The 13929-nt window shown below is 52.1% G+C and overlaps 5 protein-coding genes across 5 annotated transcripts; 1 reads left to right on the top strand and 4 right to left on the bottom strand.

Moving 5' to 3' along the window:
* Positions 1-118: 118 nt before the first annotated feature.
* Positions 119-2344, bottom strand: POSPLADRAFT_1054654 (hypothetical protein; the record flags this gene model as incomplete). The annotated part of the gene is made up of 13 exons (XM_024480545.1): positions 119-174; positions 228-345; positions 402-524; positions 582-782; positions 837-887; positions 941-1153; positions 1216-1375; positions 1427-1519; positions 1574-1637; positions 1697-1810; positions 1863-1983; positions 2042-2110; positions 2162-2344. 13 exons carry the CDS (start codon positions 2342-2344, stop codon positions 119-121), a joined length of 1566 nt encoding a protein of 521 aa, XP_024340825.1.
* Positions 2345-3986: 1642 nt separating this feature from the next.
* On the bottom strand, positions 3987-5145 carry POSPLADRAFT_1032512 (hypothetical protein; the record flags this gene model as incomplete). Its single annotated transcript, XM_024476865.1, has 5 exons — positions 3987-4148; positions 4467-4499; positions 4613-4668; positions 4701-4850; positions 4980-5145. The coding sequence occupies 5 exons, from the start codon at positions 5143-5145 to the stop codon at positions 3987-3989; spliced, it is 567 nt and encodes a 188-aa protein (XP_024340826.1).
* A 1098-nt stretch (positions 5146-6243) lies between these two features.
* On the bottom strand, positions 6244-8400 carry POSPLADRAFT_1073718 (hypothetical protein; the record flags this gene model as incomplete). Its single annotated transcript, XM_024482636.1, has 8 exons — positions 8370-8400; positions 8255-8312; positions 7983-8201; positions 7654-7926; positions 7370-7591; positions 6937-7308; positions 6520-6882; positions 6244-6463 (listed from the first exon to the last, which is right to left on the bottom strand). Exons 2-8 carry the CDS (start codon positions 8269-8271, stop codon positions 6244-6246), a joined length of 1686 nt encoding a protein of 561 aa, XP_024340827.1. The 5' UTR covers positions 8272-8312; positions 8370-8400.
* Positions 8401-9529: 1129 nt separating this feature from the next.
* On the bottom strand, positions 9530-10514 carry POSPLADRAFT_1138645 (hypothetical protein; the record flags this gene model as incomplete). The annotated part of the gene is made up of 6 exons (XM_024484933.1): positions 9530-9697; positions 9819-9954; positions 10036-10166; positions 10220-10278; positions 10342-10426; positions 10488-10514. The coding sequence occupies 6 exons, from the start codon at positions 10512-10514 to the stop codon at positions 9530-9532; spliced, it is 606 nt and encodes a 201-aa protein (XP_024340828.1).
* A 650-nt stretch (positions 10515-11164) lies between these two features.
* On the top strand, positions 11165-12713 carry POSPLADRAFT_1065415 (hypothetical protein; the record flags this gene model as incomplete). Its single annotated transcript, XM_024481942.1, has 8 exons — positions 11165-11222; positions 11275-11351; positions 11413-11682; positions 11733-11816; positions 11871-12035; positions 12094-12242; positions 12297-12445; positions 12502-12713. The coding sequence occupies 8 exons, from the start codon at positions 11165-11167 to the stop codon at positions 12570-12572; spliced, it is 1023 nt and encodes a 340-aa protein (XP_024340829.1). The 3' UTR covers positions 12573-12713.
* Positions 12714-13929: the final 1216 nt, after the last annotated feature.

Below are 13929 nucleotides of genomic sequence, written 5' to 3' on the forward strand. Positions count from 1 at the left end.
AGCAGAAATAGTCCAACAATATTAGCGCGGACATAGATAAAGAGTCGGGAGTACCAATAGGTATTATATGAGATGATTATACCGTTTGTGACCCATTATCTGTGTGTATGAGGTTCACCTAGTAATCGGACACAGGGAGCTTATCGAAGGTAGGGCACAGTTCGTCCCATGCCGCTGTAGATACGGTGAGATTGTGAACAACGTTCCACAGCAAGGAGAGAACTCACGCGGAGGATAGTCAACGCGGGGAGTATCATAGGTATCTTCCGCCATGACCACAGCAAATCCAGCGTTCAAGTGGAAATCAATATGACAGTGGAGGAACCACGGGCCAGGATTGTTGGTCTACCAGCAACTTCGATCAGACACCCTTGCGCCGGACGACAGATGTACGGACGTACCTCGAAACGGATGGTGACATTGTCGCCTAGCAACCCGATGTTCACCGTGTCCCGCTGCACAGGGTTCACATAGTTGAGTTCACTGGTGCCATCACCGGCGCTCCGAAGCACAGAGAACGCGTGCTATGCATGCCTTGTCAATATCATTCAACAACCGCCGAGGAGGATATGAGTGCTCACGCCGTGCAGATGCAGAGGGTGCCGGACGCCAACGACGCCACCGGGCATGGAGATCTGGATGACCTTGTTGGGCGGCAGAGTATACACGCTGCCCTCCGGCATGAGCTCTTGAGCGGTGTAAGCTCCGGACAGAATTTGTAGGAGCACCGGCACAGTGGGAGGAGTGAAGCTGAAATTGTTGACGTAGAACTTAGGGTTGGTCTGGAACAAATTAGTCAGAGTGGCCGAGCAATCCGATCGCAATGGAGCGCTCACGAAGGAGAAGTTGAGATTAAGATACACATCGGCGGGACCGACGCCTCCGGGCTGCGGGCTTAAAGTCAGCATGGGCATTTCCGCGCGTCTCTGCATATGCGTACCGCTTCGGGGTTCGTCAGCGGGTGGAGGTTGACCTCAGCCAGGGGATTGGTGGACGAAGGCGTATCATCGATGGAAGCATTTGGCTCGATCGCAGGCGCGCCTTCGTAGCGGAGAATAGCCAAACCGGTCGGAGGGTCGCTCTGTCCGAAGCCCGCGAGCGGCTCAGGCGCGGCACGAATCCAATAGTTATCAATAGGCTGGTCTGCCTCCAGCTGTGGACAAAGTAAGATATCAACATTCGTCGAGGTCTCCGTGACCCGGTTGTATGACGTACGACGAAGGAATAACGCTGAGAAGAGAAGATTTGGATTGAATCGAGATCTGGCAGTGCCTGAGTGTTCACGCCGTCGGCCTCGATGACAGTCATGGTATGACTGTCAATGGTGAAGTTGAAGAACGGGTCGCAAGACATTGATATGAGACGGAAGCGATAGCTGAAAATGATATCAATCGCTTGTACTCGCCCACAAGTAGGAGCGCCTTACCGCAATCCCTGCTTGACGGTGATGACCGAAAGAGGAGAGCTATTGTCGTTAGCCGCACGACCCAAGCCATTGATAAGAACAGAATCCGAGACCCTGTCACGTACGCATTAGCCATAGTATTTTTTTCAGGTTCGCTTAGATGCTCACGCAGGAATGGTGACCTGGATGCCAGGGACGTGATACCAATCGGCCAAAGTGATGACAGTGCTATCTGTTCTCGCAGGTCCATCAGCAGATGTTAATTGGCAGTCGCTCGGCTAGACCTCGCACCATCATCAACATCATAGAGGCTCTTGTGCGGATCATCTGGATCATACACGATGAACGGGCCACGCAGACCATCACAGTACTGCAAGCTCTCGTGGCTATGGTACCAGAATGTCCCTTATATTTGCCTGTTAACTCATGATACATAGGAAATTCGCAATGAACTCACCAGCCTGGTCAGGAACAGTGAAATCATAAAGGAAGGAGTTGCCTGGAGCGATCGGGCATTGGGTTACAAACGCAGGCCCATCAGCCCAATTAGTTGTGTGTTGGAATATCCCGTGCCAATGCTGTAAATGGAATATGGTCAATGGCTGCTCTCTCTCATCGGATCCCATTCGGACTAACAATGGTTGTAGTCTTGTTCATAGTGCCGTTGGTGAGTTGATCATGGACATTGATCTGGAAATTGTCTCCCTTTCCGTAGATGTGAGACCCCGAATGTTAGCACAAGTAATGTTACAGTACCTTGTATCCCGCGATAATGGGGCCAGGGAACTGATTGTTAGGCAGAACTGCCATACGTTCGAAACCATCTGGGCTGACCCAGCCATTGGTTATGGGCAGCTCCGTTATGGGACCTAAGTGGCCAAGAGCACCGGCAGCGCAGACGAGTGCTACCAGAGTAGCGGAGAGAGGGAAGTGAGCCATTGGAGTCCGGGTGAGTCTATGCGGACGAAAACGACTGGGAGGGAGATGAGGGACTTCTGCCTCCTCGTCGTCGAATTTATACCATCGCAGTCGGTGGCGGCGTCCACACTAGATCTCGGCGTGAATGCGCCGCCTTGACATCCCGCAACCGACCTGCACAGGGACGATGTCAAGTTAACACACATACTAAAATGTGACATAGGGGCAGCTCACATCGAGACGGCACGTCGGGACGTGGAATGAATGCGCGCTCGCAAGGCCATCCTCTGTAATTCCTCAAGGAACGTGACGTGACCCATGTTAATGCCTTCGGAACGAGAAAAGAAAGGTGCGTTGCTAACCCGCACAGTCAAGTCAAGGCACTCCGCCGTACAGAAAGCAAAGCGTCGGAGCGCTGCATTGCCGCAGACTAAGGGTTACGAGTCACCAAATTGCAAACGTCTGGCACACCGGCCTCGCTGACATTATGGCAGTCTGTTTGTCTGAGGCGGCTCAGGCGGATCTCTGGACAAGGACGAGCGAGAATGAAGCGTGACGGGGAGTCGCTGATGGAAATAGGTTGTAGGACGTAACAGGTGTGCCTTCGCAATTGATGGAGCTTCACCAATTATCCCGAAAAAGACGAAGAATGTAGCTTGAACAGAGGCATCCCTAGAAATTTCCAAAACATATGCGACGAGTATTGAATCTCGTGCCGCCGATTGCCTTGCCTGGTGACGAGTGGGATTTAAAATGACAACTATCGTGACGCAAGGGCTATGAGAGAGGCGGGCACTGACATATGGCGTGAAACAGTGGCGCACGTACCGTAACAGCTACGCCGGATACAAGAAAGGGAGGAGATAGATCGCAGTTGACATACCCAGTCATGCACGAATGCGCAGAGACCGCGCCCATTTCAGCCACCGAAACAACAAAAGCAGCCGCGCTTTCAGAACCCAAACAAACACTGCTTGGGTCATGTAGTGCACCTTCGCACGATGAATTGGCCTCGAGCAGAGCTGGGCGTAAAGGCCAGACATGTAAGCACTCAACTCGGAGCTCACGTTTGAGCAAGCGTTCATCACCATGATCTTAGTCGGACCACACGGAGGGGCGGAGCATAAATTCAGTATGATGTTCAAGTTCCGACGATGGCACGGCCGAGTCTAATTCCGCGGCGCCATCGCCGCCACAACTTGCCATTAATAGCCTTCCCGACTGTTTGCAATAAGCTATGACATCCCCGACTTGTGACCACAGGCCAGTGTTCATCCAGCATGGAAATATTTTGCGAACTTCGATTCACATGATAGGGTGAGCATTGTAGCCTTCAGGAGCAGTTTTAGCCGCCGCATCTTAAGTTCACTTGGTGGTTTACTCTCATCTTCCCAAGTACTAGCGCATTGGCGTAAGGACATGTTGGGATATATCGTGACCGACTCGTATCAGGGGTATCAGACAAAGACATCGACGGACTGTTGTTTGTCGCACTAATACCTTTCCGTACTGCTCAGCGACGCGTCGGTTGGAATGGAGCGAGTCATGATGAAATACATCGGACAGGTCCACATGGATACATCTGTGTGCGATTGTTCGATTGGGGGCTTTGCGGCGCAGGGAACCCGATGACTTACACGGCTTTGATTATGTCGGAGACCCCTCAATGCAGCATTAGAGCAGGGGATGCGTACCACACTGTCACAGAGGACGTAGTCCGTTCCTTATTCTCAGGATCACCGAATGTCCGGCCCCACTGAGTTTTCCGATCTACGCGCATATATTGCGTAGGTTCCAGTTTTCCGGTTGCGATTGTACCGAAATGCTAGGACCAGCGTGAAGATGATGTCATACTAATCGCTGTCACAGCCGTCCTGAGGAATGTATGCGTGGTCTGCAGATTTTACCCTGATCGCCCAACACATCGTAATCCGCCCTAGTAGATCGGAGGACCCTCTCGGTCCATGGTACGTACGGCTTCTCAATGGTTACATATTTGACCGCTCCCGATTATGGGACCCTTGCAGTGCGGATGAAATGTCCGTTCGTTTCCATTGACACGGGCACACAAGCCAAATCGACATGCCGACGCGCCCTCTTCAATGACACAGCCATCAATTGGGCGTCAAAAGCAGTCGCTTACGTTTGCGGTCCGTACATATTTTGGTGTGTGGCTCTAAATGAAGAGTGCGATGTTTGATCCGTTGCAGTAACTGTTGTCATTTCAGACAGGCTCCTGACTTGCTCTGCATGCCCCCTTTACACCGCCGTCCTGTCATACGCGCGTACCACGGCGAGATTGCCGCCGAGAATGTCGACAGGGGCTCCAGACATCACGCCCGCCACTATCACCGTACATCTGCGACGCAGCGCGCACACTCCCAGAGCAGTCCTTTACAACGACGGCAGCGTCGGGCCTTCCGCGTTGGAATGATAAACTCATGAACCTTACTGCCTATTTGTCCTCGCAGCCGCCCCCGAGCGTCTCGCTCTTCGGGCGACACTAGCACCGTGAGCGCATTGCGGCCTAACGAGCGAGAAATCCGACCGTGGTGTTGTCAGAGCGATTTCTGCGACTCCAGTATGTTTCCAGCGCGCCGGTGGTGAATCCAGGTACGTGCGTCCACATCATTCAAGACGATGGACACTTGCTCACTCGTCTCCACATGTGATCCAACAAGCCCTAGAAGACCCTGATCATCTTCTTCTGCCGCGACAATGCACAAAATGTCGTGGAGCATCGATAATGACCGTCGAGCGATTTTCATTGCTCGGGCCTCTTCTGCCGCGACCGGGTCGACGACGAATTGGTCGGGCGGCATTATGATGATTATGATGATGATACATCTCCGTCTTACCCGCCACGCTATTTCTGTCCGAGCACATCTGTCACTCGTCAGGCACAGCCTTCTCTTTCAGACACGGTCTTACACTCTCTACGACTATCGGAGCCGAGTACGGACGCTTTCTCACAAGCCGTTTAGTGTCTCGGCGCATGGAACACGTTCCTGGATCAACAGGGTTTCAAGCACGCGCCGAAACCCGTCAGCCACCGTCAGTAGACCCTGCACGACTGAAGTCATGCTGAGTGGGTCGAGGATTGTGATTTTTCACATTCTCTAGTTCGCCGCACACACAGACCGCACCCGGCTGACTTCCCGCTGTTGTATCCTCGTGAGCTTATTGCCCTGTGATTGTGCCTAGTACATTGGAGCAAGATAGAAGATCCTATGGCCGTTGGAGGAACACCAGTTTCACGACACGCCAGCTCTCGTCCGACTTACCTCAAGACGGCTCCTCCGATGAGAAGCCCTACCCCTCACTCCGTATCTCTGTTGAAGATGCGGTCAGGAACGAGCCCACAAGCTTGGGCGCGATAGTAGCCCCCCTCATAACTTAAAATTGATCACTCGCGATGTACGTACCACGATTGTCCCTTACTGGCATCGCTACTCCCATGGATAAACGCGCTCGTTGGCCGAATTCCCGTGACTCTATTAATCGCATCTCAACAGGTCTTGACATTTTCAATAAATATAGGCGACAGCCCTGCATGCATGCACAAGTTTAGAGCAACGTTTATATGACAGGGTCCTTATATATACGGGCGGTCGTGGATATGCCGCACACGGGAACAATCACAATCAACGCGGGCAGCAACTACTGGTCCATATCGGATGAAAGCCCGTTTGAGATGCAAGAGAGGCAGAAAGTTGTGGAGAAGTATCGAAACAGTACGAGAATGTCCAAATTGTGTACAGAACATGCACAAACCTAACAGACGATATGATCACGCAGTCCATCGTGCATTAGTGCCGGCATAAAATAAGTATCTGTGTGAAGTACTATCAGGCACGAGTTGGCTGGCCGAGCATCGTTTTTGTCACGGCAAGATAACAAGAAAGAGTTGCGTTAGCCATTCAGTTCGGCATCCGGAGCACGTCCCCTTCGAATGCACAATAGCCACGCTCGTGCAGAGTCATGGCTGCCTTCGTCACTTCCGCGGTATCGAAGTCTTCGTGCTTGTCCGGCGGCATTGCAGCGTTGAGATATGTGACTAAGGCAGCGATAGTTAACTCGTCTGTGCGCTCATACGTGGTCTTGAACAGATATCTGACAGAGCGGTAGGTGAAGTCCAAGCTAGAGCAGTGTGTAAGAAGGACGTGGCATACAGAGGAGAGTAGGATTTCACTCACCGACCGTGGGGTGTATCGAGGTTGGCAAGACGTGAAGCGCGTACAACGTCTGTGTCGACATCCATGGCGTCCTCGTTTTGCTCTGAGACATCCGAGGCTGACGAACGGCCTCCTTGTCTGCGTGAGGCATCCACGTGTATATCTGGCCGCCACCGCCTGGTTGGGAATGACATCATGTCGCATGGTGCCTTCCTCTTCTCCTCCCGTCGCCCGTTTTTCTGGCTCTCATCCCGGTCCTCAACGCCTTCTTCTGACTCAGGATCATCACTGTCATCTGCATCCTCTTGGGGCATCTCAAGTCCGGCAGCGAGCGCAGCTGCGCGCCTGCTCTGGAGTTCTGCCTCTTTCAGCGCTCGCCTCTCCCTAAAGCCCGGAATTTTGAGACTATCGTCGACGCAGCAAGGCCAATCGACTCACATGCGCTTCACGCATTTTCCTCGGTGTTGTTGCCACGGGTACGAGCAGTATGCGCTATCCTGCCTCAGCTGCACCCACTTCTTGCACAGAGTGCAGAAAATACGGTTTGGCTCCACATCGCCAACTAGCGGGTCCGCCCTCAGAATGGCAGCACGTTGGTCCGCGTTTTTTCGCTTGGGTTCTGATGCAGGTGCTGTGGGGATCGCGACGTCTCTGGAGGACGATGCAGATGTTTCGACAGGCGTATTGCCTGTCGGCGCGGTACCAGCGCCGTTCATTAGCAATGGAGGGGCTGGGGCTGGCAGCGATGAAGACGAGGCGAGGGCCAGCAAATGCCGCGACGGTGGCGGGACGCTGTCAGCGGAGGGTATTCTGTAAGTGTTGTAGATAGATTGAAAATCCTTGCCACAGCTGGAATGAACAGAAAACGCACGCAGGAGCTATGAAGCTTGCCGATGGTGCTGGTGATGTCCCCTGTTGGCAAGCTCTACGATGATCCATCCAGGTTCTGACAGCTTCAGTGTTCTCCGCATCGCCCACGGTAATCCAAGAGTCGCAGAGCTTACACAGCACTCGCTCAGCATCAAAATCGCTGATGGCCGGGTCTGTGGAGAAGACTACGCTGCGGTCATTTGCCGGGTAGGCACCCTTGGCGCTGTAGCAAATATTTTCATTCGTCTCATAATAGCTTGCAGGATAGTAGAGACAATGACTTACACTCTTTTTGACACACAGCTCCTGCGATGGGCATCCCAAGGAATGGAGCAGTATGTCGAGTTCGGGCGTAACCGGATCCACTTGTCACAACATTTGCATAAAACGCGGTAGGCCTCGAATTGCGCGACGTATGGATCCGAACGTAGATACTCAATACGCTCCTCCTCCGAACGCTTAGCGCGTCTGCGCTTCGCGTTTGGCTCTGCCATCTCGAACCGTATAGACTGAACCTGGCGGAACGGGGGTGGAATCTGTTGTGGGGAACTTGCATGGCTGGGAAGGACAGTCTCAGGGAAGGACGTTTCAAAAAATGCATAGCCAATACACACCATTCCATGCGGTGCGCTTCCCAGAGAGAGACGGTGAATCCACCGGTGGATTCATCCCTGAAGGAGACAGCTTCCCCGCATTCTTCGCAGGTTACGCGACCCGTCTCATATTCGCCCCGCGGCAGATCAGGAGCAGCGACAGGACTGCGTGTGGTTCCCTCTGAATGCGCGTCCGAGGAGACGCTCTCGGGTGGACGTGTCTTGCGCTTGTGAGATGACCTACTCGCCCAATGAATCGTGCTCGAACGCGTCACAGCAAAAATGAAGTTCACGTTTGAGTCGAGGCCATTGTGGCGTCGAAAGGTCACCAAGACGACTTGAAAATCGAACCTGTTAAACATATGTTCGTTGAAGGATATAACACGAATATAGCTTCATCATCCATACCGGTGAATTGTATTTGCAGTCTATGCGTGCGTAAGATGTTCAAAATCGAGCAAGACGCATGAGCAAGCAAGGGATGGGGGGAGAGGAAGGGAGTGTGGCGGGTTTGACGTGGAAGTCAACGGGGACCAGATAATATAGTATAGGAGGCCAACAAAGAAGCGAAAACATTTGAATTGGGCATTCCGGAATTCCGGAAAACAGATCGCAAAACATTCCCAGGAGTCAAATCAAAATGCTTGAATAAGTTGCTCCTCGTTCTATAAAAGGCAAGTCGTGATTCGATCGCCAGTCGCCTCGACATCTTCTCGCTCGTCAGCAGCCAGCACAGTGTTCATCAAACAATGCCATGGCTCCCGGAGTGATAGTATGTTTAAATGCAGATGTCGGGCATGCGTTCATTCGACGTATTGGGTGGCATGTCAATGTTGCGACTTATATCGAGCACCTCTTACTGGAAATAACGTTGCCTTGCGACCCTGCTTTGTCAATTTCGCTTCGCTGGCCGCGACACATGCATGACTTCCGTCTTGTCACACGGGGAGCACCTGCCTCTTCCGGCAGTGTTCTGTAGAACATATGCCGGAACATTTATACACACAGGCCCTAGGTCGACAGACGTGTGACTTCGTTTCGTCCCTATGTTACCTCGACAAGAATGCGGCTCTCAGACAAGATAGCAACACTGCACGTCGATGAGATGGGGTTACCCGGCTTCAATACCCAAGTACTCAAGGCAGATAATGATCTGCATCATCTCCAGAACACAGCGTGTCTCGCGCATCCGACCCTGTGGCTTTAACGTGTAGAAACCCCCAGGACAGATGAGTCGCCTACTCATGATCCATGCAGAAGCAGCTGTCAGGGTGGTGTGTCTAAGCCCGAGGATGTATCAGGCCCACCAAGCTCTCGGACATTGCGACAAAATCGGTCATCGTCCGCGGTGACAGCCTGATCAAACGTGGCATGTCTTTCCGTTCTCATTCTCACTTGATAAATTGGTCCCGGATTCGTGCTCTCTCCATCTATACAAGATCGATGATCAGCGATAGCCCAATATTGAAGAAAACAATTCATCGTATGTAGAATGCTACCGGCATAAGTGAGGGAAGATCTCCGGTTCATGTCTCGTTCCATTCTATCAGTGAAGGACCACAAGCTAATCACACTGTCCCATAACCTCCGGCATCTAGGAATGTCTTGAGTCTATTGACGATGATGTCGAGGCCGGCGAGCCATTTAGTTAATTCATCATCGAATTTCTCTTCAGAGCCCCCTTGTGCGAGGCGGGAATAAAAGTCGCTGCGGTGTGGAACGGCTCTGATCGCCAGCTAGTGGAATACATCGAAGATCGGGTGGACGATGGGCAGATAGAAGTGGAAGGGAGGAAACGGGGGTGGAAGTTAACGAGTCAGAGAGTGCCCGCGTCCACGATCGGTGATAGACACGCACCGAAACAGCCGACCGAATAATGAACGTGTGGTGATGCCTCAGGACAGTATCATATGACCTCTTGAAGCAGACATGCAATTCCGAGGACTTATCATTCTGCATGTTCTGGAGCGCCTGACATGTGAACAGAAGGCCGCTATATATGTCAAATTTGGCGGTTTACATACAAAAGAATCATGAGGACATCAGATTGGGAGCAAGATCAGACATAGCTTACCGGACGAGCCGCACAAGACAGGCAGTACCATATCGTGCCCCGCGGTGTTGCAGGTCCTTGGCTTCTGAAGCTACTAAATTCTCCAAGGTATTGGACTCGTCTGGTTTAGCTTCGTAACGGCCACGAACACCCTGGCTCGATATATGTTCGTTTGAATTAAGCACCGAGAGGAAGAAGTACCTACGGCCAAGTTACTTCTCAGGTCGGTCTGGACAAAGCCGAAGACTCCGTTACCCAGAAGGTCTATATGTTCCTGTGCGTCAGACAGCGGCCGGAGGATTCGACCAATACTCTATGGCGCATTACCGAACATGTTTAGGAAATCAGTTGCTGCTAATATAAACGCGGCGGTCTGGACCCCCTCTTCCGTAATGGGGACATCGGCAAAAGACTACGCCTATGTCAGTTACGGCCACACACATACGTGGAGGGGAGTCAACGTAATGTCCCACCTTCGCGGTCTCGAAATAAGGCGCCATGGTGGACCCGGAACGAGGTGAATGAATGTCAGGATGGGTCTAAGTGTTCAAACTCCAGCTCGATGTATCAGGGATGAGTTATATGCAGCACGCAGCCAGCTGGTGGGCGGTGGACTCACCGTTACCTGCAGGCGAGCTGTGCGATACAACTGAAGGGTACCAACGCGCCTGATGGCGGAAATGAGAACTCGAGGTCGCGGCCTCTCGACAAGTCGGCAAAGTGCGGAGGATGAAATTGGCAGAATTCTTGCCTGAAAGATGCCAACGCGGTAGGTATATCGCTACGCAACGAAGCACGGATACAGCGAGATAGCCTAGACAAAGAATACGGGCGATACGATCCCTGTATGCACACGATTGATTGCACCAAGGAAATTCGCGATCCAACTTGTGAGAGAGCGCTTCCTATCCATAGCACTTGCCAAAAGCGGGGCAATCGCCGTTGATGCAGGCTCCTGCCCACACACCCCATTGACTGATGTTCCTCCCACGGAGTCGCTCGACAACGTCCGCTGTCCACCGCCTCAAGGAAGCCTTGCTTCGAGCCAAAGGTAATCCGAGCAAGCATCATGCAGCTTGCGGCTAACCTTTGAACTCATCTACCTGGGGACCGCCAGATTTGCGACTACCTCGGCTAGATACCTCGCACCATGGCTCGAGTATACGCCGATGTGAATGCGCGCCTTGGGCCGGCATGGTATGAATACGGCGAGTCTTCTGATCGTGCGGGGAGGTCCTTGTTGACCTAGAGGCTTTACAGAGAGTCTGAGGATAGAGTGGAACGTCCCCGATCGCTATGAGATCACCCGCCGGCTCGGTGGCGGCAAGTACTCAGAGGTAGTTTGAGCTAAACCCATGCATGCCGTGGTAGAAATGACATTCATGTCCTGCATGTCAGGTTTTCGAGGCAATAGACTCATCCAACGAGGATGCGTGTGTTATCAAAGTGCTCAAGCCGGTCGCGAAGAAGAAGATCAAGCGAGAAATAAAGATCCTTCGGAACCTGTCAGGCGGCCCAAACATCATTGGCCTCCTGGATGTCGTGCATGATTCGCCATCACGTTCATATAGCCTGATTATGGAGTATGTACAGGACGACGGTTGGAAGGAGCTATACCGTACGTCGACTGAGCAGGAGATCAAGCACTATCTGTTCCAACTACTGCGAGTGAGTTGATATATCACCGTGTCATGTCAACGTCTTGAATGTAATTGCAGGCCCTGGATTTTGTTCATTCTCGAGGCATCATGCACCGTGACGTGAAACCGAACAATATCATGTATGATCGCAGCAACCGCAAGGTGCGCAGTGTTATTCAGTGCCGTCCATTGAGTAGCAAGACAATTCATACACAGCTACGGCTCATCGACTGGGGTCTTGCCGACTTCTACCACCCTGGGACAGGATACCCGCCCCATGTCGGCTCACGACCCTACAAGAGCCCGGAACTTTTGGTGGAATATAGACAATATGACTACAGTCTCGACCTGTGGTGCGTCGGGTGCATTTTAGCCTCGATGGTCAGCGTTTGATTAGGCATGAGGTCTCGACTCTGACTCATTGCATCGATTGTTCTAGATCTTTCGTAGAGAGCATTTCTTCCGGGGCCGCGACAACGAAGATCAGCTGCTCAAGATACTGAAGGTGCTCGGGTCAGACCAATTCGAGCAGTATCTCACAACCTATGGTATCTATCTGCGAACAGAGAACACGGATCTGCTAAGAAGGTAGTTCCATCAGTGTCCCATCCCTCATGCATTGACGTCTTCGGCATTTTAAAGCTACGCGAAGCAACCCTGGGCGCGTTTTATCACTCCAGAGAATCGGCCTATCGCTACATCCGAAGCCCTTGATCTGCTGGATAAACTGCTTCGTTATGATCACAAGGAGCGGCTAACCGCAGCGGAAGCACAAGCCCATACATATTTCAGTGAGCGCCCATGTTCAAGCACAACTCTCAGGTGTACTAACACGCTGGGGGCGCAGACACTGTGAGACTCCAGACACAATCTAACCCAGCGGAATGTTTCAGCGATTCCGGTTTCTATTCTACTTGATGAAAGCTACTTGCGGGCATTTCCCTTGTATGTACCACGGACGCTGTTGTCTGTATGTTTCTCCCATGCTTGTTGCCCGGCGCATCATAGGATTCTGTGCTATATTGACTCGTGGCCACGTCAAGGCTCGCTTCTATCGTGTGTGGATGCATGACCTATCTATCACCGCCTAACAGTGATTTGCTTTGGATCTCAAGCCCGTTTCTTGTCCACGTGCCACGCTCCTCGATGCATACTGTGCTAGTGCAGGCATCCACAACACTGTTTGTCATTCCACCCATCTGGGTGCTTCGTCGAAGGTTCTATTGAACAATGGTGGGAGTGTTTTCCATGTCTTGTGACGATTATTACATTGCCGTTGTATAGCGGGAAAGCAGGCGCTGGCTTCTAGGCAGACGCTAGACAACCTTCCGCGGCGTATGCGTTCCGCGATTGTATGGGTGTTTGCGGGAGCTGGACATCTTCGCCGACTTCTCTGATCCGGGTAGGCACTCCGTTGCGCTAGGCTGTGGCAGGTTGGTCAACATATGAGAAACATACGGCTGAGAAGCGAAACTTGTTCCTAATTACACATGCTAGAAAGGAACTAAGTTTGGACACACGCGTAAGGTCAGTGCGGCTGTACATGTCAGAATGAGCTTGCAGCCAGGACCCGAACATGAATGAGTGCCTTGCGTGATTCATTCCATTTACAGTCGTCTTGGGAGTTGGCAGTATATATAGGAATCGCCTCCTGTTCCATGAGATACTTCTTGCCATAATAGTACGCAGTCATTGAAGACGCCGCAAAATCAAAATCACGAGGTACACTCTGGCGAGCAGAACCTGAGTACTCTATTCTGCCGCAAGCGGTCGCGAGGGTAAAGCACCCTACTACTTTGGCACGCCTGATCCACACATGATACCTCGAAAGCTTCACGGGAAACTTCGATCTGTGTAACCAGAGGTAGAGATGGAATGCCGCCGGCTAGTGTCTGAGACTTGTGTGGTGTCCTTTAGAGCCCAGGTCGAAGATACGTTAGTCAGGCAGCCACGTTGCAGGGGCGCGAAGGTGGACGAGCGGACTAGTGACATTCTCCGAACATATCTCACCCTTCGGCGGAAGTTGCAATCTGCCATTTTAGTCCTGTTGAGGCAACCCTGCTTGCCCCGCTGGATTACCAACCTCCAACCTAGGTCGTGGAGTGAGAACGACGTTGCGTTCTCCCCTTGCATAGGGAGCTTGCGCAGTCAACGATGCTCACAGTGGAGTCTGAAACAAATCGAAGTGAGCACAGAGTGTCCGCGCTGGATGTTATAGTGGGAACGGGGGTCACGATAGATGAATCATAATCATACGCCGCTGCGATTGAACATT

Source organism: Postia placenta, assembly GCF_002117355.1.
Source record: "Postia placenta MAD-698-R-SB12 unplaced genomic scaffold POSPLAscaffold_4, whole genome shotgun sequence".
NCBI lineage: Eukaryota > Fungi > Basidiomycota > Agaricomycetes > Polyporales > Adustoporiaceae > Rhodonia > Rhodonia placenta.